This window comes from Salvia splendens, chromosome 8, assembly GCF_004379255.2.
Source record: "Salvia splendens isolate huo1 chromosome 8, SspV2, whole genome shotgun sequence".
NCBI lineage: Eukaryota > Viridiplantae > Streptophyta > Magnoliopsida > Lamiales > Lamiaceae > Salvia > Salvia splendens.
In genome coordinates this window covers 11382655-11409661 of record NC_056039.1, presented here as the reverse complement: position 1 = coordinate 11409661, position 27007 = coordinate 11382655, and the positions used below count along the sequence as shown (strand labels likewise).

The 27007-nt window shown below is 40.9% G+C and overlaps 5 protein-coding genes and 1 pseudogene across 5 annotated transcripts; 5 read left to right on the top strand and 1 right to left on the bottom strand.

Moving 5' to 3' along the window:
- The first annotated feature begins 1945 nt into the window (after window positions 1–1945).
- LOC121745746 (inorganic phosphate transporter 1-2-like) lies at window positions 1946–2762 on the top strand. Its single transcript, XM_042139706.1, has 2 exons — window positions 1946–2419; window positions 2562–2762. Exons 1-2 carry the CDS (start codon window positions 1946–1948, stop codon window positions 2760–2762), a joined length of 675 nt encoding a protein of 224 aa, XP_041995640.1.
- Window positions 2763–3846: 1084 nt separating this feature from the next.
- On the top strand, window positions 3847–6959 carry LOC121745745. Its single transcript, XM_042139704.1, has 3 exons — window positions 3847–4239; window positions 4309–5825; window positions 5963–6959. The coding sequence occupies exons 1-3, from the start codon at window positions 3847–3849 to the stop codon at window positions 6957–6959; spliced, it is 2907 nt and encodes a 968-aa protein (XP_041995638.1).
- Window positions 6960–9146: 2187 nt separating this feature from the next.
- On the top strand, window positions 9147–9530 carry LOC121745744 (low affinity inorganic phosphate transporter 1-like). The gene has a single exon (XM_042139703.1). The coding sequence runs from the start codon at window positions 9147–9149 to the stop codon at window positions 9528–9530; it is 384 nt and encodes a 127-aa protein (XP_041995637.1).
- A 2066-nt stretch (window positions 9531–11596) lies between these two features.
- LOC121745743 (ethylene-responsive transcription factor ERF096-like) lies at window positions 11597–11929 on the top strand. The gene has a single exon (XM_042139702.1). The coding sequence runs from the start codon at window positions 11597–11599 to the stop codon at window positions 11927–11929; it is 333 nt and encodes a 110-aa protein (XP_041995636.1).
- An 893-nt stretch (window positions 11930–12822) lies between these two features.
- On the top strand, window positions 12823–19016 carry LOC121744016 (transcription factor bHLH104-like). The gene is made up of 5 exons (XM_042137450.1): window positions 12823–13065; window positions 13228–13302; window positions 17745–17822; window positions 18474–18636; window positions 18704–19016. The coding sequence occupies exons 1-5, from the start codon at window positions 12932–12934 to the stop codon at window positions 18908–18910; spliced, it is 657 nt and encodes a 218-aa protein (XP_041993384.1). The 5' UTR covers window positions 12823–12931; the 3' UTR covers window positions 18911–19016.
- An 11-nt stretch (window positions 19017–19027) lies between these two features.
- Window positions 19028–24799, bottom strand: LOC121745741 (annotated as a pseudogene).
- Window positions 24800–27007: the final 2208 nt, after the last annotated feature.

Sequence of the window (27007 nt, the reverse complement as noted above, 5' to 3'; positions counted from 1 at the left end):
AAAATGAGTTGGTGGAATATGTGGTCCACCTATATATTCTTAATTTTCAAATTTGTCCACAAAACCAAAAGGTGCCCATAAATCATGTTCTACCGGTCTTCTATAAGTGATTGATTTCTTTGAGCATTTGACTTAAGAAAATGATATTTATTGATTTAATTAAAGAAAAAACATAATATAAGAGATAAAAAATAAAATAAAAATGAGAATAATAATAATAATAATAATAAGAGAGTAATTAAATTTCCTCTTGTTAAAATAAAAATTAATCCCTGGAAGTAGAACTTAAAAAAATTTACTTATATGACATAGAGAGTACTCCATATATATGATACAGAAGTTAAAGAAATTATTTTAAAGAGGGGGGCATCATGGCAACTGTGATGTTATATAGATTCAATTTTAAAACTATGTTTAGTTTGTGTAAATTTTATCATAATATTTAATTTAATATTTTTGTATTCAACTTTCAAAGTTTGTGTGCGAAGTTAAAATGCAATGAAAAATTGAAAATTGTACATTTAATTAAATTCCATTTGAGGTTTAAGTCTACATAGACAAGTTAATCGCTATTATTAATATTTGTGCAACATGCCTTGAGTGAATGTAAAAAGTCAAAGGATTGTGACAGCAGTATTACTTAATATTGATCCCACTTGACTGCTTGAATGACATGTAAGTCGTTTTTTACTCCAACCTCACAAGTTTAATTATAAATAATTTGATCTTCATTGAAGGCCATCTGCAACAGGGATCTCTCCCACCCCATTCCTTTCGCCATACCTTTGTTATTAGGATTAATTTGCTATATTTATTCAATAATAATAATAATAGGATTAATGAAAATAGTAATAATACATATTCCAAACATATCTGAACATTCTTTGGTGTGTTGGGGAGGTGACCATCTTTCATGATCGGATCAACCAACCCATTATGACACATAGTCCATGTGTATACTAATTTTAATAGGGATGATTCCCTTTGTTGGAATCTGAATCCTCCGATTATCATTTTCTAACATATATAATGAAAAAGATAGACATAGCATAAAAGAAACATTTATGACAAAAAAACTTTAATAACAACAAACTTGCGGGGTTTTCAAAAAATATAAACATCATAACTATTTGAAATATTTCATAGTTGCATTCACACTAAAGTGAAGAATAGAAAAGCCCAAATTCTGTTAATGATTCCTCGCCTTGAAGTTAAATAATTAGGCTCACTTATCGAAGCTTGCTCCCTTAATTCAATTAATTAAAGGAAAATGAGTCCAAGTAATTTAATTAACACTTAACACATAATTAATCTTAATCTAAAGATAAGTTGAATATAGTACAATAATTTAATTAAGTAAAGCCCAAAAGAAATTCAATCCTCTAGCCCAGAAGGATTAAATACTATCCCAACCAAAAAATAAATTTTCGAAGCCCAAAGGAATTGCTTTACACTTGGGCTGTAGCATTTTTAGCCACAAAATAAACTGATTAGGTAGCCCAACCTCAGGAGTTCAATAATAAAAACTGTATGCCACAATTAAAATAAGGATAACCTCCATTTCTTCATTTCATACACACACAAATTAGAGAAAGAAACTCTTCTTTTCACTGCTAACTCTCCCCCTCTTGCCAAAAATTGAAGCTGCCTCTGCCACTCCTCGGCCATTGTCCGTGCCACCCAGCCGCCTGAAAACGAAAACCAAAAAGTGCAATAGATTTTCAACAACAGTCTCGATTTTCTTCATGATCAAAAGTCCACATGTTTTCCGACGATGATGCCTAATAATACCCGTAGGAAACTACAAAAACAATTCTAGCTGTATATTGACTTAGCTCATTCTGGTAATATCAATGTGTTCGGCACACACCTTATATTTCACTTAACATAGTCACTCTCTTCACTCTCACTTGTTTACTAATCACCAATTTTGACTAAGATCAAGATGGCCGGAGACCATCTCCAAGTGCTGGACGCACTTGACACAGCTAAAACACAGCTTTACCATTTCACGACTATATTGATCGCCGGAATGGGATTATTCACCGACGCATACGATCTCTTTAGCATCTCCCTCATCACCAAGCTGTTGGGCCGCATTTACTACACCACCAATCTCAACGCCCCCAAGCCGGGCACCTTGCCCCCCAAAGTCTCCTCCGCCCTCACCGGCGTCGCCCTCGTCGGCACCCTCACCGGAAAGCTCTTCTTCGGCTGGCTCGGCGACAAGATCGTCTGCTCCATCGCCCCCTGCCTCTCCTTCAGCAAGTCCCCCAAAGGCGTCATGGCCACCCTCTGCTTCTTCCGCTTCTGGCTCGGCTTCGGCATCGGCGGCGACTACCCCCTCTCCGCCACCATCATGTCCGAATACGCCAACAAAAAAACCCGCAGCCGCGTGCGCGGCTGCCTCTTAGGTGGGGCAATTGCCCACCGTCTATACTAATTATTCTTCAAATTTACTTATTTACCCTTCTCAAGTTTTAAAACTATTTGCATTTTTTTTACATTTTTGCCCCTGCTAAGTTTAATTTCTGGCTCTGTCCCTGTATGTATGCATGCAGGGCTTTGGCATCCTCACGAGCTGCATCGTCGCTCTAATCGTATCCGTAACCTTCGACCATGCCTACAACAAGCCGACCTACGCGGAAAATGCAGCAGCGTCCACAGTGGCCAAGACGGACTACATCTGGCGAATCATAGTCATGTTCGGGGCGCTCCCAGCGGCCCTGACTTTCTATTGGCGGATGAAGATGCCCGAGTGATACGCGATCCACGATATCGGCAGAGTTAGAGGAGCCGAATGAGTTAGAGAAGGTTGGCGTGGGATCGTTCGACACCCGAAAACCCGAGAGCCGGGATCAGCCGGCGAAGGAGAGACCTTCGCGACCTCGACGTGTACGGAAGAAGCCAGATTTCCTTGCTGATTTTGTTTAGTTATTAATTTATGTTTTTCTTTCCTTTTGCAATTAGAATTAATGCTTTTAGGTAATTAACTATTATTTTGGGTCGAGCATAATTATAAGCTCATTTTCAGGTTTTCTTTGTTGATTCTTTCCCGAATCGTATGTCGAATCAACCCTAGGGTCCTTAGTATAAAAAGGCTTGTTATTTCGCTTTTGCAGTTTTATGAAATAACCAATTTGCTTTAATTTCTCGTGCTTCTTTTTCGTTCTATTTACTCAAAATCGCCTGTTGATCGTCGAGGTTCTACGTCCTCGCGACTTCCTCTATCGTTGAATCTTGTTGAGGGATCAATATCCTTAACAACTGGTGCTTCCATTTGAACTCATGACTACTTCAGGATTTGTGGTGCGATCGGAGGGGGTTCCTGTTTTGCCACTGCTGCCAACGCCGGTGATGTCATCGACCGTGCCGCCATGGACGGAACCGCTGGACCCTATGGCAATCGCCGTGGAACACATGATCGTCATGATAGGCCGGGTAGAGGCGAGTTTAAACGTGGTGGTCAAGGCGGTTATGCCGCAAGGGCAGCCGCTGCGGCCGGATGCCGCGCCGCCGTACAGGCGATCGGAGTACTCATAGGGTGGCCCTCCCCCATTGTCGGGAGCCCCCACCACCGCCCCCGGCGTCACAGCCGCTAGGGTTTTTACAACCGCTAGGGTTTTCGCAACCGCTTGGGTTTTCCCACCCGCCAGGGTTCGCCGTGACCCAACCGCAGCGCCGGCCATGGGACCCGACCCCTCCCAAACCGATCATAGCATCGCCTTCGTCCCAGCCTACCTTGCCGGAGATTTTTGTACCACAACAGACACCATCGCAATTTGAACAGTTGTCGTGTTGGGACCTTCCCAATGAACAGTCCCAACAGCCGCTTTTCAGCAACCGATGGCCCAACCCACACTGCCCTCATGCTGGTCCAATCCGGCTCTGCGCCAGAACCCGGGATCGTCGTCGACTGACCCGAGCCGCTTGATAAAGATGAAACCTTCGCGTTTTAATGGGACGGAAGCACCTAGCTGGATTTCTCGAGTACAGTTCTACTTTGACCAATTGATGCTTCCCGTTGATCAACGTTTACATTATGTCGTGATGCTCTTTGACCCTCCCGCCGTGGATTGGATCTTCAATTATCAAGCAAATAATACTGGTGTGTTATGGCCCGATTTCCTGGAGGATGTTCGTCGTCGCTTCGACCCTCTATGCTTTCAGAATTTTATTGGGTTAATCGCGAAGCTAACACAGACTGGTCCCTGGCAGAATACAACGACAAGTTTGAGAGTATGTTAAACAGCGTGCGGGGGGTGCTGAATCTATGTGGAGGGCCTGCAGCAGCCAGTGACGAATTAGGTCAGGCATCAGTACCCGACCTCGGTGGCGTTGGCAGTGGAGTATGATGGTTGTATTGAACGTCCGACGCTGTCGCCCAGATTTCAGTGCCACCAGTGGGTCCCACGGGAGCAGCGTCTTGTGACCGGCAGTGCGACGGGTGGGCCACCTGATGCAACCGGTGCAGCGAAACCGAATCAGTTGAAGACTTCGCCGTACGCTCGCCTTCCAGTGATACGTCTGTCTGCGGCTGAGAAAGCAGATCGCACTAAGAAGAATTTATGTTGGTACTACCCAGAGAAGTATACCTCGTCTCACGTGTGCAACAAGACCTCTTTGGCATACATGGGGGTCGACGAGAATTCGGAGGACCACGAGGACGGCCAGCCTAAGCCGCCCGAGGCAGCGGAGATCATCACCGCAGATATCTCCCATATTTATTCGCTAGACGGTAAACACCGTGCTGAGGCTATTGAGCTACATGGTTCCATTGGTGCTTCGCCAGTGTTGATCTTGGTAGACACAAGGAGCACCCACGATTTTTTGCACCCCCGGATTGCGGAGAGATTGGCGTTACCTCTAAAGCAGGTTCGTCCGTTCAGGGTTTATGTAGGCAGTGGGGAGTCGATCATTTACTCCCACGCGAGCATTAACACCCGGCTGGTCATCCAGAATCAGGTTTTCTTGGTGGATTTACACATTTTGCAGGTGCATGGATCGGACGTTATTTTGGGGATGGCTTGGTTAAAGTCCCTACGACGGGTTACAAATGATTTTGAACAAGGAACGCTCGAGTTTGTCCGCGATGGAAAGCAGGTTTGCCTCAAGATTGATTCGCAGCTGCCTCGCGAGGTGTCAGTTAGGACTTTTGCTGCTCTGATGCGTTTACACGGGGAGGCTGACCTGTTTGAGGTGGTGGCTGTTCCACCGGGGTCTGAACGGACAGGGGTGGCTGACCCGCCAGCTTTTCCGGCAGATTTACCGGATTCCATCCACGCGGTGTTGGAGGCTCACGCCTCGGTATTCTCTCTGCCTTCAGGAATGCCGCCCCCGCGGTTATGTGACCACCGGATCCACCTCCGCCCAGATTCAAAACCGGTTAATGTGCGACCATATAGGTACCCATACTTCCAAAAGAACGAGATCGAGCGCCAGGTTCGCGAGATGTTGGAGTCAGGCATTATCCGACCGAGCCAGAGTTCTTTTTCCTCGTCAGTATTACTGATACGGAAGAAAGATGGGTCTTTCCGCTTCTGTATAGACTACCGTGCCCTGAATACTGCAAGTGTGCCCGATCATTTCCCGATTCTGACTGCGGATGAATTATTTGATGAGTTAGGGGCGGCGCGATATTTTACAAAGTTGGATTTACATTCGGGGTACCATCAGATTCGAATGCATACCAGTGATGTTTACAAGACGGCTTTTCGTACTCATGATGGCCACTTTGAGTTCTTGGTGATGCCGTTTGGGTTGACAAATGCGCCTTCGACCTTTCAATCGGCGATGAATGCTATTTTTCGCCCGGTATTTCGCAAGTTCGTCATTGTTTTTTTGACGATATACTGATTTACAGTCCCTGTCTGGAATCACACGCTCAGCACTTGCGCGAGGTACTATCTATCTTGCGTACTCATCAGTTCTTTGTTAAGATGTCGAAGTGTACGTTTTGCAGCTCTACAGTTGATTATCTGGGTCACTTGATATCTGACGGTCAACTGAAGGCAGACCCGAGTAAAATTGAAGCCATGGTGGCTTGGCCCACGCCGACAACAGTCAAGCAGTTGAGAGGATTTCTGGGTCTCACGGGCTACTACCGTCGCTTTATCGCTCATTGTACGGTTATCGCGGGACCTCTGACGGACCTTCTAAAGAAAGATGTTTTTGCCTGGTCTGAGGTAGCAACCGAGAGTTTCACCCGCCTTAAGACAGCGATGGTTTCCGCCCCGGTGATGCGGTTACCCGACTTTACTAGGCCATTTTATCTTGAAACAGACGCCTCTGATTTTGGGGTGGGCGCGGTACTGTTGCATGATAACCACCCTCTCGCATTTTTTAGTAAGAAATTGGGGCCTCGTCGGCGTGTGACTTCGACTTATCATAAGGAACTTTATGCGATAGTGGAAGCGGTTCAGAAGTGGCGTCAATACCTTTTGGGACGGAAGTTCGTCATCAGAAGTGACCATAAAAGTCTTAAGGAGCTTCTGCAGCAAGTGATTCAGACTCATGACCAACAATTGTATGCCCGGAAGTTAATGGGGTACAAGTTTCGGATTGAGTACAAGACCGGTGCATCTAACCGGGTTGACGATGCCTTGTCGCGCCGGGACATGGAGGGTGACGGGGTGCCGCCAGATATCAAGGGTCCGACGGCTGTGGAGGACCCTGCGGCGGACACGACGAGCTTACTGACACTTTGTCACCCTATGCCTGATATCCTTGACTTACTAAGGGTTGACACCGACTCTGCGTCGGATTTATCGGAGCTTAAGGAGCAGATTTTGGCCGGCACGGCTGATAGACATTTTCAATTGGCTAACGGGCTGATTTATTTTCAGCGTTGTATACTTGTGGGAGCTGAGCCTAAAATTCGGGCAGCTTTGTTGTGGGAACATCATAGTAGTCCATCGGCAGGTCATCATAGTGGGAGGCTTTTTATTGGAAAGGGATGAGAAAGGATGTGAAGTTATTTGTGGAGGCTTGTTTTGTATGCCAAACGACGAAATATTCCACGCAGAAGCCTGCGGGATTGCTGCAACCTTTACCGATCCCGTCGCAGGTTTGGGAGGACGTTTCTATTGACTTTATTGTTGGTTTCCCCCAATCTCGTGGCTTCACTACTATTATAGTTGTTGTCGATCGCCTTTCTAAGTATGCCCATTTTGCACCTCTTCCAACGAGCTTCAACGCTTTGAGGGTGGCGAATTTGTTTATTGATACAGTTGTGAAGCATCATGGGTTCCCCAAGACGATGGTTTCTGATCGTGATTCCGTGTTTCTGAATGATGTTTGGGAGGATATGTTACGATTGAGCGGTACCAAGCTACACTTCACGACGGCTTATCACCCGCAATCGGGTGGTCAGACTGAGGTTCGCAATAGAGGATTGGAACAATATTTAAGGGCGTTTACTGCTGATCGCCCCAATAAGTGGGCAAATTTTTTGCCGTGGGCGGAATTGGCCCTCAATTGCTTCCATCATGAAGGTTTGGGAGTGTCACCTTTTATGGCCTTGTATGGGCGTGAACCACCAGCCTTGATCGTCGCTCCGCCGTCGGCACGGACCCCACCGGATGTGGCTATCAATATTCGACAACGGGGTGAACTTTTGGTGTTGCTGCCCAAGAATTTGGAGAAGGCACAACAACGGATGCGAGCTTCAACGAATAAGCATCGTCGGGATATGTAGTTCGAGGTTGGTGAGCGGGTCTTGCTGAAGCTGGAACTTTATCGGCAGTTTTCTGTCGCTAAACCGCTCTCTTCTAAGTTGTCACGGAGGTACTACGGACCATTTGAGATTCTGGAGGGCATTGGCCCGATGGCGTATCGTCTGTTGTTGCCGGCGGGGAGTAGAGTCCACAATGTTTTTCACGTTAGTTTGCTGAGGAATTATGTGGATGATACTAACTTTATGGGTCTGGAGCTGCCGGCGGTATTTGCCAGAGGCAGACCAGTGGCCAGGCCGGAGCGTTTGCTAGATCAACGCACGGTGTGGCGTGAGGGAGAAGCGATCAGTGAGTGGTTGTTGCTGTGGGCTGACGACAATGGTGAGAATCCTACTTGGGAGCCAATGGATGTGATCACGAGGCGTTTTTCATACCTCCTTGGGGGCAAGGAGCCTCTTATGGGGGGGGGGAGTTGATACACGATCCACGATATCGGCAGAGTTCGAGGAGCCGAAGGAGTTAGAGAAGGTTGGTGTGGGATCGTTCGACACCCGAGAACCCGAGAGCCGGGATCAGCCGGCGAAGGAGAGACCTTCGCGGCCTCGACGTGTACAGAAGAAGCCAGATTTCCTTGCTGATTTTGTTTAGTTATTAATTTATGTTTTTCTTTTCTTTTGCAACTAGAAATAATGCTTTTAGGTAATTAACTATTATTTTGGGTCGAGCATAATCATAAGCTCCTTTTCGGGTTTTCTTTGTTGATTCTTTCCCGAATCGTAGGTCGAATCAACCCTAGGGTCCTTAGTATAAAAATGCTTGTTATTTCGCTTTTGCAGTTTTATGAAATAACCAATTTGCCTTAATTTCTCGTGCTTCTTTTTCGTTCTATTTACTCAAAATTGCCGGTTGATCCTCGAGGTTCTACGTCCTCGCGACTTCCTCTATCGTTGAATCTTGTTGAGGGATCAATATCCTTAACACCGAGACGACGCGATACACGGCCCTGGTGGCGAAGAACGCAAAACAGGCGGCGCAGGACATGGCGAAGGTGTTGAACGTGGATCTGGAGGAGAAGGTGGAGAAATATTCCGACAAGTCATCCAACAGCTTCGGCCTTTTCTCCAGAGAGTTCGTCAGACGCCACGGGATGCATCTCTTAGGCACTACCTCAACATGGTTTCTACTAGACATCACTTTCTACAGGAACAACCTCTTCCAGAAGGACATCTTCACCGCGGTGGGGTGGATCCCGAAGCCGGAGACGTTGAACGCTGTGCACGAGGTGTTCCGCGTGGCGAGGGCGTAGACGCTGGTGGCCCTCTTCGCCACCGTGCCGGGGTACTGGTTCACGGTGGCGTTCATCGATATAATCGGGAGGTTCACGATCCAGATAGTGGGGTTTTTCTTCATGACGGTGTTTATGTTTGCGCTGACCATTGGACGAAGAAGGACACCAGGATCGGGTTCGTGATAATGTACGCGCTGACGTTCTTCTTCGCGAATTTCAGGCCGAACGAGACAACGTTTGTGGTGCCGGCGGAGATATTTCCTGCGAGGCTGAGGTCGACGTGCCACGGGATATCGGCGGCGGCAGGGAAGACGGGGGCGATAATAGGGGCGTTCGGGTTCTTGTATGCGGCGCAGCCAAAGGATCCGAGCAAAAGGGATCACGGGTATCCGGCGGGGATAGGGATAAAGAACACGCTGATCGTGCTGGGATGCGTCAACTTGTTAGGACTGTTTTTCACTTTCTTGGTGCCGGAAGCCAAGGGGAAATCGCTGGAGGAGATGTCGGGCGAGAACGAAGGCAAGCAGACGGTACAAGGCGATGGATCCAACAGGACTGTGCCGGCTTAGTATACTCAAATCTTTGTTGATTTTTATATATGTCAAACTCTGTGATGGAGATACTATTATTTATCTCTTGTATTAATGTCCAAAACATGTTGCATTAGAATGTCTAGTGATGTGCATTAAGGGAGGGAGTATTCGTTTGCAAGATTATATCCCATGCATGATTAAATTTGTATTAGGTTTGATTCACAAGAATGCATCTCATAATTTAATCTTAGATGGATAGTATGTGATAATTAGTCATATCCAACCCCCTTTTACTATATTTAATCTCGAGATACAATCTAACAAACCGAACACCACCTAAATAATCTCACAAGTTACTTCTAAATTATATCTTGTTACTATTTTATTTAGAAAACTGAACACCACCATAATAATTGTACTATTAATCACTATTACACTATTTAATATACCTACTAGTTGTAAAACGTTAAAAGTTTTAATTGTAATTATTGTGTCACAAAAGTTATTATATCATATGGTAACTATTATAATGTCATTGTTTGGTTACCTTTTTCATTTTATTGGTTGTTATATTATTTGGTTATTTTATTTATCAATACTTGAATATTCTGATACAGTGATACTCAACAGTAATCTGCCCTATTTTCATGAACATTAATTAGGAAAATACATAACTACATGAAATTATTTTGTACTCACTTTATCCAATTTTTAATAGATTCGGTATGATCTAAACGAAATTCAACCGTGCGACTCTGTTAGATCCTGTTAATTATAACTGTGGAGCGATTTCTCAATGATATATTCATATGTTTGATTTATTGGAGTTCACGAGTACAGTTATGGACTCTGCCAAAAATAAACTCTGATATTCGCGTGAAAGAAAACTTTTGGTCAAAAGTTGGACATATTGAATAGGTGGACTACTCTTTCCCAAGTTAATAACTAACAAATACTCCCTCATTCTCTCAGTAATTGTCCACTTTGATTTCAATACTAAATTTTAAGATATACTAATAAAAAAAGTAGATTGAAAAGGTTAGTGAAATATCATGACTCATGAGTCTCACTTTTATATAATTTTATAACTAAGTGTGAGTGAAATGCGTTAGTAAAATATGTGGTCTAGTAGCCATGCGGTAAAAAATGAAAGTAAACAATTAATGACGGACAAATGAAAATGACAAAAGTTGACAATCAATAGGGACCGATGGAGTACTAGTATTCCCTCCGTCCCTTAAATTTTGTTACATTTTTCCATTTCCGTCGTTCCACAAAATTTGCCACATTTCACTTTTTACCATTTTTTGTGGTGGACCTCATATTCCACTAACTCATTCCAATTCACATTTTATTATAAAACTAATATATAAAAGTAGGACGCACACTTCACTAACTTTTTCAACTTACTTTCCATTACATTTCTTAAAATCAGTGTCTGGTCAAAGTGTAACTAAATTTAAGGGACGGAGGGTGTATTACATTTAATTATAAAACTGATATATAAAAGCAATACACATTCTTCACTAACTTTTTCAACTCACTTTTAATTACATTTATTAAAAAACCTGTGTCCAATCAAAGTATGAGAAAATTTAAGGGACAAGAATAGTTTTACACAAAATTAGTCTCTCTTTTATTTTTTCTCTCACTTTTTAACCAAGTAAAGCCACCTGGATTTATTTCTTTAAAAGTAAATTATATTCGTCATGACTGGCTACTCAACTCGACATGTCATAATCAAAATAATTACAGAACTTCCCATGAATTTTTAATTTGCTACTATATGTGATGCAAATTAAAACGAGACGCCAGAGTAACGCCAGTTTGGACCATTTGTTGAAAGTTGAAACCAATTCATCACGTGAGGATCGGATAATTACCTTTAGGGAAACTAAGTAATTTTGATTCATTGAAAAGACTATAGTGTAAAATGTAAAGTATCCGAAGCCACCACTTTGACCAGACCAGATACATTGCATACCAAGTAATTGGTCTAAATTTGAACTTATATCCACGTGGCTTTATATCTCTACCACAAGATCATCCAAATAGAACATATAAAATGCCACATCACAAAAACAAATATAGTAAATCTAAAAATGGAAAGAGAAATCAGGTATAGAGGTGTGAGGAAGCGGCCGTGGGGGAAGTACGCCGCCGAGATACGAGACTCCGGCAGGCAAGGCGCGAGAGTGTGGCTAGGGACGTTCAATACCGCGGAGGAAGCTGCCAGAGCCTATGACCACGCCGCCTACTCCATGAGAGGTCACAAGGCGATCCTCAATTTCCCACAAGAGTATAACTTGCCCTCCAGCTCCTCGCATTTCGCCTCCTCGTCGGATAACGGGAGACAAGTTTTCGAGTTCGAGTACTACGATGACAAGTTGTTGGAGGAACTTCTTGATCAAAATCACCAATCTGATAATAAGTGACTCACTAATAACCTAATTATTCTACTGTGTCTAAACAAAATAGTGAGGCAGAGAGGTACTATTATTGTGTGAAAATGGCTAAGATTTATTGCTATTAAACAATTTCGTGTGTTACGTAATGTAATGCTATTTAGCAAGAATAGTATCACATCTCACTTCGACTGAATAAATGTAAATTTAATACTCTCTTGATTCCATAGCATTGGAGTCATTTTGACATTTTAATATATTCCATAGTAATGAAGGCATTTCCTATTTAATAAAAGTCAACATATTTCTTCATCTCTATACCTTTTTCATTTCTTACTTTATTCTTCCTTTACTGAACTCACTTAACACATTTTTCTTAAATCACGTGACAATAAGAAATACCTCTACTATTATGGAACCGATGGAGTGGTATTTTAGAAGTGTATGTGTTGAGTTCAGGTTATTTCTGTAAAATAAAATTTAGAAATACTAGTACTTCAAATAATTAAGCTAAAAATACCAAATGGGCCAAGCCCAATCAGCTCCGGGCTATCCCATAATGCTAAGTCAAGTTATTGGTGGTTTAGGTGTATCAAGTTTGATTTTTTGGACTACAAATTTTGATCCAATAACCTTGAATTTATTAGTCTGTTCAGATTATTATATAGATTTCAGAGAAATTGTCATTAAAAAAATGTATGACAGTTAATAACAAGGATGTGATGTTAATAGCCCATGTCATGAGTCCCCACCATCCTCCATAAACGGATAGCGACACAATGTAGTAGTTTAACTGTTTAAGTATATAAAAATATAAACTTCTGGCAAATCTTCAACAAACGTGACATAACCAAACCATCCCATACATCTCGGTCAAATGTCGATAAAATAAGTATGCAGCAACGACTTAATCTCCAACTTGCTCATTTAGTTAATTCTATAACTTACTCGGACTCTTCCCAAACCATTTTTAAATTTCCATAAACTTCTAAATCGACCCCCTTCTGTTGATGTTTCAGTTTCGAATTTCCGATGCAAAATCATCATCATGTCGATTCCTTCACGGAGAACTGCTGGTGCTATGTAATCGATTACAGTAGCCTATTGGACGACGGCGCACCACCGCCGGCAGTTGTATCCGAGCCTTCTCCGCCGCCGTCGGAAAAGTGAGTGGTTCGGTTCAATTCTTTCTATATTTTGCTTTTGAAAGTTAATTCTGACATTGGAAAGTAAATTCGTTTTTACTTAAAAAGTTGTTTATTTTTCTAAATCTACTTTGATTGGGGGTTTTATGTTCGTAATACTATGTTTTGATTATGCTGGTGTAGTGTTTGTATGTCAATTGATGGAATTACAAGTCCAGCTCTTAAATCTCATGAGGAAAGAGAATTCTCAAGAAAGAGGTAAATTATTACTCCATATATGATGTTCTTCAACATAGATAAAATTTTAAATAATCACGAAAATAGTTATGTTGTTGTACAAAGTTGTTTAGTTAGCCAAATTCCTCAAGTAGAATCAGGTATTTTTGAAATGAAAAAGGATGTTTCCCACCCACCAAATAGTAGTATGTTGAATCACAGCATACCCCTTGAAATCTGCCTTGGTCAACGCCACCTCCAAATTTCTTTGGCTCTTAGATTCCTTTTCGAGTGACTTTCCAATTTATTTAATTCAAGTACCTGACATATAAGAGTAGATTTAAGTTTAGATTCCAGAATATTTTTGTACAATCAAATTTTATCGTAAATTGTTGAATGATCAATTAATTGTGCTTCTATTTATGTATGTAGTTGATGCAATTGCCATGTTGTATATGTCAAAATCGATCACCAAGTCACAACTTAGAATGGGCGAACTGATTTGTTCAGAAACCAAATATGGACGGGGACATAATTGGAACAAAATTAACTAGTAGTGCTATTGGAAAATAATTTGTATTGGAAAATAATTTAATTGATTGATTCAAATTATGAAACAAAGCCAAGAAAATATCAACATGCGTTCATTTTGACAGGCTATAAATGAAACAAAATACATCCAATAAGAGCATCCACAATAGTTCGTGGACAAGCAATAGCCCAGCCTTAGTCCAGCCACAAACTCCTCTGCCACATCAGCACTAAATTCCTCCTGCCACATCAGCAGGACAAATACTGGACAAGTAATAGCCTAGCCATAGCCCAGCCACATCATCAGCACTAAAAACAAATAATTAAACAATCACACAAAATACGGAATTAAATTTACGACACATACGGGAAAATTCAATAATAATATTAAAATTTTAAAAAGTACATTAATTAAAAAAAGTCAAATAAAAAAAATTACATTATTTAAAAAAAACTCCTAATCCACGCACGAGCCCCCCGCCTCCGCCGCCGCCTCACTCCTCGCCGTCGTCGCCGCTATCCGGGACCCCCAAATCTGCGGCATCTGAGCCCGTGTCAGAGCCCCCCACCTGTGCCGCGCCGGGATTCAAATCCTCTCGCATACTCACGAGCACGACGTGAAAAAAACTCTTCTCCTCGGGGTCAGTTGCATTCTTCCATTGATCTATGATCTTGATCATCTGAGCCCGCGCTTGTTGACGCGCCAAGAAAACGAGGTCGGCTGTCGAGCTGCCAACAGGGGGGATGCCGACTGGACCTCCTGGGACCTCTGGCGCTCGCATTGCGCCCGCCTTTGACCAACCGGGCGAGTGCGGCGAGTAAACGCGGCAGGGGACGGGGTCTCCTAAGCATCTTCGGGGAGGTCATGGGAACCGCCGCTGCTACCACCGGCGTAATTACCAGAATAGTTCAGGCGCTGCTTCTTCGGCCAGCCCGCATCGACACCTGCTCGAAACTTCTCAGAGTCCATTAGCACCTCGTAGCAGTTCCAGTAGGTGAAGTCCTTGTAAAGGCCGGGCTGGGGGAACTGTTTCTCTGCCAGCCTCCTGCAGTCCTCGTCAGTTTGGCCACTGGACTTCATTCAGAGGGCGTTGGTGTACAAGCCCGAAAATCAGGAGACCCCAGCCCAGATTCGGTCCCACCCCTTCCGGCACTCCTCCCCGCTGCGTGGCCTCCCCTCAGGGCAAAATGCCTTATAGGCTGCTGCTATTTTAGCTCACAAGTTGTGGATCCTCTGATTGTTAGAGGCGAGGGGGTCATCGCAAACACTGACCCACGCCTTGGATAACGCGACGTTCTCAGCGTCTGTCCACTTCATCCGTACCTCCGACTGCGACGACTCGCCGACCACCTTCTTCCCCTTCTTCTTCTTGGGCACGCCCCGACCCAGCCCCATGGGAGTGTCCGGTGCCCCGAGATCTATACCCAACTCCTCTAAGGAGAAAGTCTCAATCCCCTGGAACTGCGTCTCCGCTGGGGTCGATGTGTGCGAAGAAGCAGTACCAAAATCAGAGCCCCCCGACGTCCCCTGCATCCCCGGGTACCCCGGCGTCATCTGCATCCCGGGTGCCCACCCCGGCATCATCGGCATCCCGGGTTGCATCCCCGGTACCCCCTGCATCGCAGGACCCCCCGGCATCCCCTGCCATCCCGACATACCATCCCCAGATGCCATCCCGGGCATCATCTGCTGCCAAGGGTACATGTTGTTGTAGTACCCGAGCATCTGACTCCATCCAGCTCTGACGGGGACCGTGGGAGTTTGAGACCCGCTCGTCCCTGAAGTTGGCTCGTTGTTGAGATCCATTTCCCGTCGTTGCTCTTGTACAGAAATTAAGATAGAGAAAGTACTCGTTAAAACAAGTGGTGCGAATGAAAATGACTTGCAAATCGCGTATATATTGAGTTCCGAAAAAAATAAAAAACATCAAAAATCCGCCCGGGAATCGGCGTGCGCTCGTTGAAATTCTCACCGATTTGGCGCTCGCCGGCTGCAATAGTTCGGCGAGCGCCAAAAATCGGCGAACCGGTCGCTCGTGGAGATGCTCTAAGATCCAAAAATTTACAGGTGTACGTTTGTTTTCTGTTTAAAGAAAAACAAACGAAAAAGACAAAAGCTAGTAGTTAACGAAGAAATATACAAAGTAAAAGCTAAGATAAACTAAATATAAATATGTATTTTAGTCCTTTTTTAAAATAAAACCTTTTTACTTTAGATAAATACTCCAGGTTATAATACATCATATACTTTCAATATTTATAATTTTAAATTAATCCTTTTTCTTGAATTTCATTTTTTCATGCTTTATTATAGTATTAAAATAATCAACACGGGGTTCTCTGAAGATTAGAGTTTATAATTACTTCTTTATATTTAATTTTCTATTTAAAAATAATAGTTTATATTTTGAGTTAATTAAGCGATAGTTATATGGGTTTTTAAAATTTTAAACAGTAATGAAAAAAGTTAGCTAAAGTTTATTATGTAATAATGTTGTCTAAATTATCTCTCCACTTAGGGGCAGTTTGGTATGATTGATGTCTCATCTATCTTGGAGTTATACAAATAAAAATAACTTTAAAATGTTTGTTCGTATCATATTTTATTTATTATCCCTACCTAACCTTATAAAATATCGTGTCATCCTATAAATGCGACATCTTATGTGGGACGAAAGGACACAAAAGAGTAATAATAAAAAATGGTATAAATCTATAGATCAGAGAAAAATGTCATATCTTCATCTGGTTAGTACTTAGGTCATTCACAACACCGTCTTATCCACTCATCTCTTCACTATTCATGGTCACATAAGACTTTTTACTCCATGTGCTATTTCAAAGACAACACCTCCAAGGCTCCAACCATCCATATCTTCCCTTCACTATTCACGGGTTCATTAAAAAGAAAAATATTCATATGCAAATTAATTTTAATAAAAATTAGTATAAACTAATATTCAAATTGAACTCACAATTTATAGTCACACTATTTAACTTATATTATTTAATACTTTAATTTATTTATTACTCATCCGTCCACCAATAATTGTTTCATTTTTTCTTTTTCGTCCGTCTACCAATAAATGTCTCATTTGCTTTTTTTTATTATTCTTGGTAATGGACTCCACATTACACTAATTTTATTTCACTCTCATTCCACTATAAAACTAATACTTCATCCGTCCCGCAATAATTGTCACTCTTATTGTGGGCACGAGTTTTAAGAAATGTAAAGAAAAGTTGGTTGGAAAAGTTAGTGGAATGTGGGTCCCACTTTTTATGTTGGTTTTATAATAAAATGTGAGTAAAGTGAATTAGTGGAATGTGAGACCTACTTACCATTTATGGTAAAAATAAAGTGTGACAATTATTGTGGGACAAACCGAAATGGAAAAGAGTGACAATTATTATGGGAAGGAGGGAGTATATAAAAGTAGGACCCACCTTCCACTAACTTCTTCCACTCACTTTTTACTACATTTCTTAAAACTCGTTCCCGATCAAATTGACCTTATATTGGTGGAGGGAGTATGAAACATATAATTATATTCACGCTGTCTTGCCAACTTCCCCCCAGCGCGAGCTCGCCCGTGGCTCATCCTGCCAAGACGAGACCGAGCTGGGCAAGGAATGCGTTGCGGGTGCCCTTATACTCCTATTAATTTTCCTACATCAACATGTATATGTACTGGATTATACAACTTCCGTATCATTAAAAATGAAACATTTTCCTTTTTGGGTTGTCTATTAAAAATGAAACGTTTCCTAAAATGGAAACAAGACAATTTCTACTTTTTTATCTCTATTATTTTATTATGTCATCATTAACTCACAAAACAATACTGCATAAAATTTTGTGTCGAAAACCAAATGTTTTATATTTATTGAAACAGAGGAAGGGGTATGTGTTTGTATTCCGCATTAATTTAGGCGTTGTTTGTGTTGTACAGGGGACATTCTGATCTAAATGACGGGAAAGGAACAAAAGCATGCCGCGAAAGAGAGCGGAGGGGAAAATTGAATGACAGGTAAAATTATCAATTAATCTCTCTGTCCACTAACTTTTTGCACTCACACTCCAATATAAACTAATACTTACACTCACTTTCTCTTTTACTTTTCTTCACAAAGTTAAACAATTTCTTAAAAACAGTGCCAAGTTAAAAGTGCTCTTTAAATGGCGGACGGAGGGAGTATAAGTTTCATCGACACATTAATCATTTCTTGCCAAAATACTTTTGCATGCAATTCCTTCCTATAAGAGTGGGTTGGGTATTCGGTTTTTTCCGGTTCTCAATTAAACGAGCATCGAACCGAAAAATGTCGGTTTTCGATTAACAGAGAATTGAAAATAACAATTACGGTTTGGGTCCAGTTAGGAGAGCACTAACGCTATTTTAACTATCATTCTTCTCTTCTCTCTTACTTATCATTTGTGCATTAATTCCCGTGTCATTTCGAATACACATATTTTTATAGGACGAAGGGAGTAAAATACATTAATCTAATGTATAGGTTAAAAACTACGTTCATGTAAGACAATTTGTATATTTTCTTTTACTATCTGTTACTTATCCTTTTTCAAACCTTTGGCAGCCAACATAAGCTCATCCTAATCCTTCAACCTTCGATTGATTTTTCTTATGCCTGGTTTTTCATTTAATTGTTATTTGATACAGATTTATAGAACTCTCAGCCGTTTTGGGACGTGAAAGCATTGGAAAAACCGAAAAACTGACCATGCTTAATGATGCCATCAGACTCCTAAAACAGCTAAAAACTGAATCCCAGGAATACATGCACATGAACACAAGACTAACCGAAGAGATTAAAATTTTAAAGGTTAGGCAGTTTACTACTCCGTATTTATTAAGATGGAATAGTGAAGATTGGATTAGCTTATATACAGGTGGAGAAAAATGAGTTCCGGGAAGAGAAGGCGAAGCTAAAGGAAGATAAAGAGAGGATAGAACAGCAGTTGAATATGTACGAGGCCAACGCAGCAAAGAAGGTTCCCATGCTTCCCAGCTATGGCTTTGTTCCGATGTGGCAGTATTTGCCCTCCTCGGTCCGCGACACTACTGTAGATCATGTGCTCAGGCCACCTGCTGCTTGATTTTTTATGAAATTTCTCTCGCAAATGTTTTTTTTGTCATGCTTCATTGTAAATAAATCAGTACTACACACTTTTGGAAAAGACATCTTCTCACTTTTCATATTAATAATTCAGTTGTCATGTGAGTGAATTAACACACAATGTCTTAATTATTTCATACATAAACTTAGAAGTAAAAGATAATACACTCCATATATAATTCAGCTTAAGCTCTGATGCTTTATCCATTTCAATTACCATCTTCGTTACCCTGTAATAATCAAGAGCACGATAGCTGTCGAGTCCAGAGTTTAGGAACTTCATTAGATAATCTTCAATCACAATCACTTTGTATATCGCAGGATTTTCTTGTGTGATCAGTTCTTGGATAGGTCCATAACTCCTGCTGGTGTTGCCAAAAGGCCGGGAAAAAAAACATGCCACTGAAATTCTTGGTCCGATGGGATTTGCTATTACCCTGTGCTCATTGCTTCTGTATTTCCCATTCGACACCAACTAATTCACGCAAATATAGAATCAGTGAACAATGTTGTCTAACTAAGTAGTATAATGTTATCAATTCGATAAATATTGGAAACATAGACACACACCTGAAGAAGATCGCCGATGTTTATGACTAAAGCCCCTTGAACAGGTTGAATATCAAGCCATGAGTCTTTGTAGAAAACCTGCAAGGCGCTAACAAGTTGGCTTTGTAGAAGAATTGTGAGGAATCCAGGATCCGAATGTTTTGTCGTTCCGATTGCAAGTTGAGGCTCAGGGCATGCTGGGTAGTGTGGCCGTGGAGACGATGCCCCTTCGAACATTCCATCTCTCTTAACATCTCAGGTTTTAGTCCCAGGCCCTCAGATAATAGTCTAGTAGAATATTTCCCAATTTTTCCACTTGTTTTGAGTACTCAACTGTTGAATCCCTACGAATCATCATGTGTACGTGCAACATATACATAAGAATTTTCAGTTGTTAATTACAATGATCGAAGTATTTCAACCTAATAATCATCCGGTTATTCAAGACAAATTCCATAATGCTTATAAGTTGAAGCTATCTATTTATTTGATAATATTAGTATATCAATTTGTATGGCCCTATAATCAATAAGAAAAAAATTAAATAAAAATGCATATTGAATTACCTATATGGACCACTGATTTTGAAATTTCTTCCAAAATTACAACGACAAAAAGTTTCTCTCCGTCCACCATTAAATGAAATGTAATAGAAGGTAGTTGAAAAAGTTAATGAAATGTGAATTCAAGTTAGTTCTACACGTAATAAATTGTGAGTGAGAATTAGTTAGTGAAATATGAGGTTCATTATCAACACTAGTACAATAAAGAGTAAGTATGACAAATATTAACGGACGGATCAAAAAGGGAACTATGCATACCTGCAAACGGCGGGCAATTGGCGAGGATCAAGTAGATGAGACCCAAAATTAGCCGAAATGCTTAACGTATCCCTCCAGCTAGCAGTTTTGGAGTTGAAGAGTTCAAAATTGCTGCTATATCTCACAGTCTCCCTCGCATCCCAGCTATAATACTTCTTCTTGTCATCCACATCCGCTGAACGCTGGGAAGTGCGTGGCGACCGCTACAAAGAGTTCAGAGAGTTACGGGATGATTGCCAGCGACCGCTGAAACAAGTGCAGCGACCGCTTCCCAAGAGACAGAAGCCTCGGACCAACACACAGCGACTGCTGGCCAAGGTGCAGAGGCCCACTGGGAAAAAGCTACGAGCAGATTTGCCCTACTTTCTCTCCAAGATTTACCATATTTTGCAACAGTTTTCCTTATTTAAAGAGAGACGATTTTCTCCCTATAAATATGTCACGCCCGCATTTTCTAAGGATAGAAAACACGGTTGATCGCGACTAGGGGAGGATTAAAGAAGCGGGAAAAAAAGGAGAAAACAACACAACTCGACCATAGCTCGAAACAAATGGGAATAGCTCGAAAAAAATCAGAGTATCTCAACAATCAACTACTCAAAAATGAATATTATCTCAGCGATACAAGAACTCAAAAGAAGGACAACTACTTAGCGGAAGCATTTGAGAGAAGGAATATGCCACGTGTGAAGACATGACACATTCTAAACACTTCAATTTCTTCAACGGTCTTGCTTAACACCCATCACGCCCGTCACGCTCAACCTGCACATTTTTAAAAAGAAAATGCATTGCTGAGTACTTAATGCAGCCAGTGGACTCATGCCGAAAATATTTTATAAAAAGTATTTATCATGCCACCATTGAGTGACCTCGGGGTTTTAACTTTAGAAATTCCCGAGACACTAAAATAATTTCCATATTAAAATTCGTGACTGCAGTCATTTTCCCATAGATGTCTACCATATCTGATCCATTGATGACAAGGAACGTGGCCACATTCCATGTCACTAGACCGGCCGACCCAAAAGACGGCTCACGATCCTTATTGTTGTACACTAGCCTGAGTAGGGACTCACTCCCTAGTCAGACCCGAATTCGATTATCCATTGATGGCAAAAGCCACATCAGATAGGTTTCATAGAATAAAACAAAACACGGCATGACAAATATTCATATCATTTTCACATAAAAATATACTTAGGGCATTGCCCATATTTAAAAAGAAAGCCCACCTCGTTCGCTTAACTCCTCAAACACTTTCTTGTTCCAACCTCAGACAACATGCACAAGCTCCCCATTTTCGAAACAACATGATATGCAAAAATTAGACTTTGCAAAATAATACTTCAAAGAAAAACATGGATCCTACGCGTGTGCTCGACATTATTCTTAATTCTTTCATAGGGAAAACACATATATAAAGTCCTTATACTTTTCTGATTTAAAACATCGCCAAAGAAACAATTTGTCCATAAAATAATTCCCGTCTATGACTAAAGCATACAACTAACTAAAGGATATATACTCCCAAAAATCAGTATACACGTACATATATATTCTTATCCCAAAACACACACATATACACACATATACATACATATATATATAGGTGTGATCAAATACAAACTCTCTATAATACAAAATGTACAAACTGATCTCAACGGAGTGTACAAATTCTGTCAACGGGGACTGATGTCAACGGAGTGTACAAATTCTGTCAATGGGGGGCTGATGTCAACGGAGTGTACAAATTCTGTCAACGGGGGCTGATGTCAACAGGGTGTACAAATTATGTCAACGGGGGTATACAAATTCTGATTGTTCGATGTCAACGGAGTGTACAGATTTGTAGGAAATATTGACATTAGAAAATCTCTTATATTAACCGTTGATTAATTGTATTAAGTGAGTAGGATTAAAGTTTGTATAGGGTTTAGGATTTAGGGTACCCTAAACCCTAAACCCTAATGATGTGATCATCCAAGCCTCCTAGCTCAACTGGTTGAGAAGGGAGGCAAAGATATGGCACCATCCAGGAGGTCCTGAGTTCGAATCCTGGATGGTGCAACTTGGGATTAATTTCCCTGTGGGCCCAAGGCTTGTTGCCTTGGGACTTTGCAAGCATACGGGCCTGGACCAGTCTGAGGGTGGTCAACTTACGAGCTGAGACCCGTCTAAGGGTGGTTAAGCAGCTAGTTCGTGGGCCACGAGGGAAAGGGAGAGGCCGGTGCTTGGCCTGGACCCGTCTGAGGGTGGTTAAGCGGCTAGTTCGTGGGCCATGAGGGGCAGGGGGAGGCTAGTTCGGACGTGACAACGAGGGGCTGGAAGAGGCTGGTTCGCTTGCCAATGTATCTCGAACTCCGATGTGTGTGTGTAAAAAAAAACCCCCAAGGATGTGATCATATGATAACCCATATTTATGGTGATAACCTAATAACCTATCATTCTATGGACGAAATATATCATTTTATAAAATAGAATATCATTTTATGGATTAATAGTATCATTCTATGCATGCTGAAAAAATATCATTTTATAGTGTATAAATATCATTTTTAGTAAAAATGATATTTTTGACCCATAAAATGATAGGTTACTAGGTTATCACCATAAATATGGTTATCATTTTAACGCACCCATATATATATATATATATATATATATATATATATATATATATATATATATATATATATAGGGTTGCGTTAAAGATAGAACCATTCTTAAGTGTAGAACCTAGAACTCTACATATTTTATTCATTGGATGAGGAAAAAATGACGGTCAAGATTAAAAATCATACATATTAGACTATGTTTTCACGACATTCCGGACTCAACATGTGAAAAAACTCACATGTTGATGGAAGAATGAATGAAACGAAGAAGAGTCCATGCATGCTTTATTTTTTCACTTATCTGCATTCACCCATTAATAATAGTTTTGGTTGTAATGGGAAGTTGTTGTGCAAATCAACACCATTGGATTAAAAGATCTAACGACCTCCGTTTGGCATTTGTTCTACGTTTAAGAATGGTTCTACGTTTAAGAATGGTTCTATCTTGATCACAATCCTATATATATATATATATATATATATAGTCCCATTATTCACAAATCCACTCTTAAAGACTGAACCATAGAACCATACCAAATTAGGGTTCTTAGATCTAGTTTTTTATGGACGAGAGACACAAATTTTGTCAATTATTTTCGCCTTCATCACGAGCCTATTTTAATTCATCCAGTAGGTTACGAAGATTTAACTTCATTCCAGTAGGTTTTTACTTCATTCCAGTAGGTTTTTACTTAATTCCAGTAGGATTATTACTTCATTTCAGTACGTAAATGCGGTTTCACCGTCTCGTGCCGTTCTTTCTCTCTACAATATCTATCACCACCACCACAACGCTGATATGGTGTAATAAACACATGGAATGATGTAATAAATTATTGGAATGAAGTATGTGTAGAAGCATTTGAAGTCCTACTGGAATGAAGTAAAAACCTTATCTAATGAAGTAATAACGTTTCTGAATGAAGTAATAAACGCACTTGAATAAATAGCATTTTTTAATGTAAATAAAGTAAAAAACTCAGGTCAATGAATTCAAATGAAACATATGCTGAATCATTTCAAAACATACCGGAAGAAAGTAAAAACAGGTTGTAGTTTCAAGGTATTATGTACGGAATGAAGTAATAAACCTATACAATGAAGTAAAATGGGCTTGTAATGAAGACCGAAAAATTTACACAGCAGCACATCTCATCAAAAAAACTATATCTAATGGCCCAGATTTGATCTCTAGTTCGGTCTGGATTCCACAACCCTAGAGAATAAAACGAGAGCAAATCAAATATCAATGTATGATGATAAAGATTAAGACCACTAACGACTCTAAAAGATGTTACCACACCAAGACGATCGGCATGCTCTAACAAGTTCAAAACCAATACATAAGCTATTGGGAAACAAAAATCTAAGCATCTTTTAACTTTGAAACCCCAAACAAAACCATATTATGCAAATTTTTTGACAAAAAGGCAATAAAACATGTCAACCCCATTGAACGGCTTGATTGTCATGCAATGAAAGCAACGATCATGCCAAGACACACAATCATCAGAAAATTTGACTATTTTTGTCTCAAACATTCTCACACGACCTGTGTCCATGTCCTTCAACATCTTCACACAAAATTTAGCACTCTCATTAGGGAAAAGGCAAACACAAGAAAGGGTCCTCATAGTGTGTATAGTCAAAAGTAACCAAGTAAGGTCCATTCACAAGATTCCTATTCTCAAGATTATGCAATAAAAGATCATAAGGAACCATTGATTCATCATTCTTGCCCAAGTGAGAGCTACTCCACAAATTTTCAAGCTCACATTCAACACCTAGAGTAGGTCCATCACAATTCTCATCAAGTTTGTAAGAAGGTGTATCAACCAACGAACTAAGTTCATCAAAATGGATTTCATTCCATTTCCCCATCAATTTCAAGAGATTATAAAAAGCAAGGGCGCAATGTGTCCACAAACCTTCATGCACAACATGGAAACAAAGCACAACACCATGCATATGAATCTTGGAAAAAGCAACATCAAGTACCATGAGAAACTTTTCAAAATAAGCCCCTCACAATTGCTCCAACAATTTTAAAACAAGACTACAACTATGAGAACGATACAATTTTATGCCAATAATCCCAACACTATCTACAAGGAACATATGAGTGGAATAATTCTTCACAAAATGGACATAGAACACTCCAATCCCTTTAAAGGATTTAACCACCTTGCCATGAAAATATAGCAAACACCAAGTTCTAAAGTAATCAACAATTTCACTTCTCTGGATCCTACTGGCGGACCTGCGGATGGGACTTGCGGTTTTCTTTGATTCAAGTTACATAGAAGAGATAACTGAACCGGATGGATCAGCTAGCAAATGTCGTTACTACTGGATCAAGTTGCTCTCGCACGCCACCAATGTAATTTATAAACTCTCAATTTTGCACTACTTTAATAGTAAAGCGGAAAGTTCGGGGTCGATCCCACAGAGAAGCTCGTGTATCAAGTGTGTGAGTAGTGAACATGGGGTTGGCTGCTGCCACGCTTTAACTTTTGGGAGTTTTTAACTACTGATTTTACCTTAGACAGAAAAGTAACTAACTACTTGCTCAAGGGAATTTTAACTACTGGGTCAATTGAATTTCAGACTGGAATGAAAATTAACTACTTGGAACAGTAAACATGATGACGAAAACGTAACAACTTTGATTTTATACTCAGAATCCAAACGAGTACAGCGGACATTCGAAGTACAGAAAGATCGAAACTTTAACTACAAAGCAACTTGGAATTAAACTAAGCTAACACTTCGGAAAATACGAAAGCAAGTAAACCGAGAAGATCCTCGGCAGGAAACTTAAGACAACGCTGACAGATATAGAGTATTCTGTAGCGTTCCCTTCGGTCGCCCTTTTCTCTAACTAAGCATTACTTTATCTAAACTATCTAGAGGACTGGACTAAACTAGAGAACTAACTAAACTAAAAACGGAAAGTAAAAGATCGGATTCCCCTTTGCATGGTGGCACATCCTCTATTTATAAGCTCGGCAACGACCTCCAGCTGGATAACAATCTTGGCAGGGAATATTCGCTCACGCTGAGAGTGAACGACTCATCGATTGCTACGTGCTTACCTTCTAGAATGACGATGCTTTTCAGTAATAGATTCATGACTCAGCTCCGTCCTTGCGTCTCATATATCAGCACGTGTCTCCTTCTAGAACGTTGTCCTTGCTAACAGAATGATGCGCACCATCCAGCTCATTGCCTCTCATGTCCTTCTGGAAGCCAGTGGTCCCATCCTTGACTGCTTGATTACTCCCCTTGATCAACTCCCCTGCTTTCTGGCCTTTTTCGCCTTTGGTACTTGCTTGATCAGTTTGGCCTTGTTGCCTTGGTCAAGCGCCATTTCTGCACATTTAACACTTGCTTTGCGCGATAAAACCGATCAAGTAGCGTACATTTTACCCCTAAACTGATGCATGAAATGGGCCTTATCACCTACTATTTCCATAGACAAATTCATGAAACTCAAAATTACCAACAAATGAAAGCTTAAGCATCTTAGCATGAAAAGAAGTCACTTCAATATTCAAGGTAGATTTCCAAAGAGAAATTTCATGTCTATCAATGCTTGTATTTAACCAAAAAGGATCAACATATAAGGTAAAAATAGATTTAGCACCCAAAGATTCAAGCTCATGATGTCATTTATCAGAAAAGTCACTACTGACAACTCTATCAAAATAAATGAGCTTCTCTAATACAATCATGTCTAAGGGAGCATCACAAGGAGACAAGGATAGTGCACTTGAACCGTGGGCAAGGATTTCATCCACTTGCCCACGTTTCTCTTGATCCTTCTCCGGGGGCGTAGTTTCCAAGCCTTGTACCACTTGGTGCTTCACTTCCATGTCTTCAATTTTGCTCACTACAAAGTCAACATCACAAGAAGACATAAAAGAAATGTTAGTGGATAAGAACTTATTTTCCTCACCAAGGGAAAGAGACAAAGGCTCATTTGGTGCCCACCCAAGGTTGACCTTAGAATCTAACAAACACCCTTGACTCACTTGTGCTTATGGTTTTTCTCTCATGTAGTATTTTTCTTTTCTCTCACCCCCCACC

Coding starts and splice junctions, on each gene's coding strand:
- LOC121745746 (XM_042139706.1), top strand. CDS start 1,946: ATGGCCGGAGACCATCTCCAAGTGCTGGACGCACTTGACACAGCTAAA. Junction 2,420..2,561: donor GCGGCTGCCTCTTAGGTGGG/GCAATTGCCCAC, acceptor GTATGCATGCAG/GGCTTTGGCATCCTCACGAG.
- LOC121745745 (XM_042139704.1), top strand. CDS start 3,847: ATGGCCCAACCCACACTGCCCTCATGCTGGTCCAATCCGGCTCTGCGC. Junction 4,240..4,308: donor ATACAACGACAAGTTTGAGA/GTATGTTAAACA, acceptor GTGACGAATTAG/GTCAGGCATCAGTACCCGAC. Junction 5,826..5,962: donor TTTCGCCCGGTATTTCGCAA/GTTCGTCATTGT, acceptor TACGTTTTGCAG/CTCTACAGTTGATTATCTGG.
- LOC121745744 (XM_042139703.1), top strand. CDS start 9,147: ATGTACGCGCTGACGTTCTTCTTCGCGAATTTCAGGCCGAACGAGACA.
- LOC121745743 (XM_042139702.1), top strand. CDS start 11,597: ATGGAAAGAGAAATCAGGTATAGAGGTGTGAGGAAGCGGCCGTGGGGG.
- LOC121744016 (XM_042137450.1), top strand. CDS start 12,932: ATGCAAAATCATCATCATGTCGATTCCTTCACGGAGAACTGCTGGTGC. Junction 13,066..13,227: donor TCTCCGCCGCCGTCGGAAAA/GTGAGTGGTTCG, acceptor ATGCTGGTGTAG/TGTTTGTATGTCAATTGATG. Junction 17,823..18,473: donor AGGGGAAAATTGAATGACAG/GTAAAATTATCA, acceptor TATTTGATACAG/ATTTATAGAACTCTCAGCCG.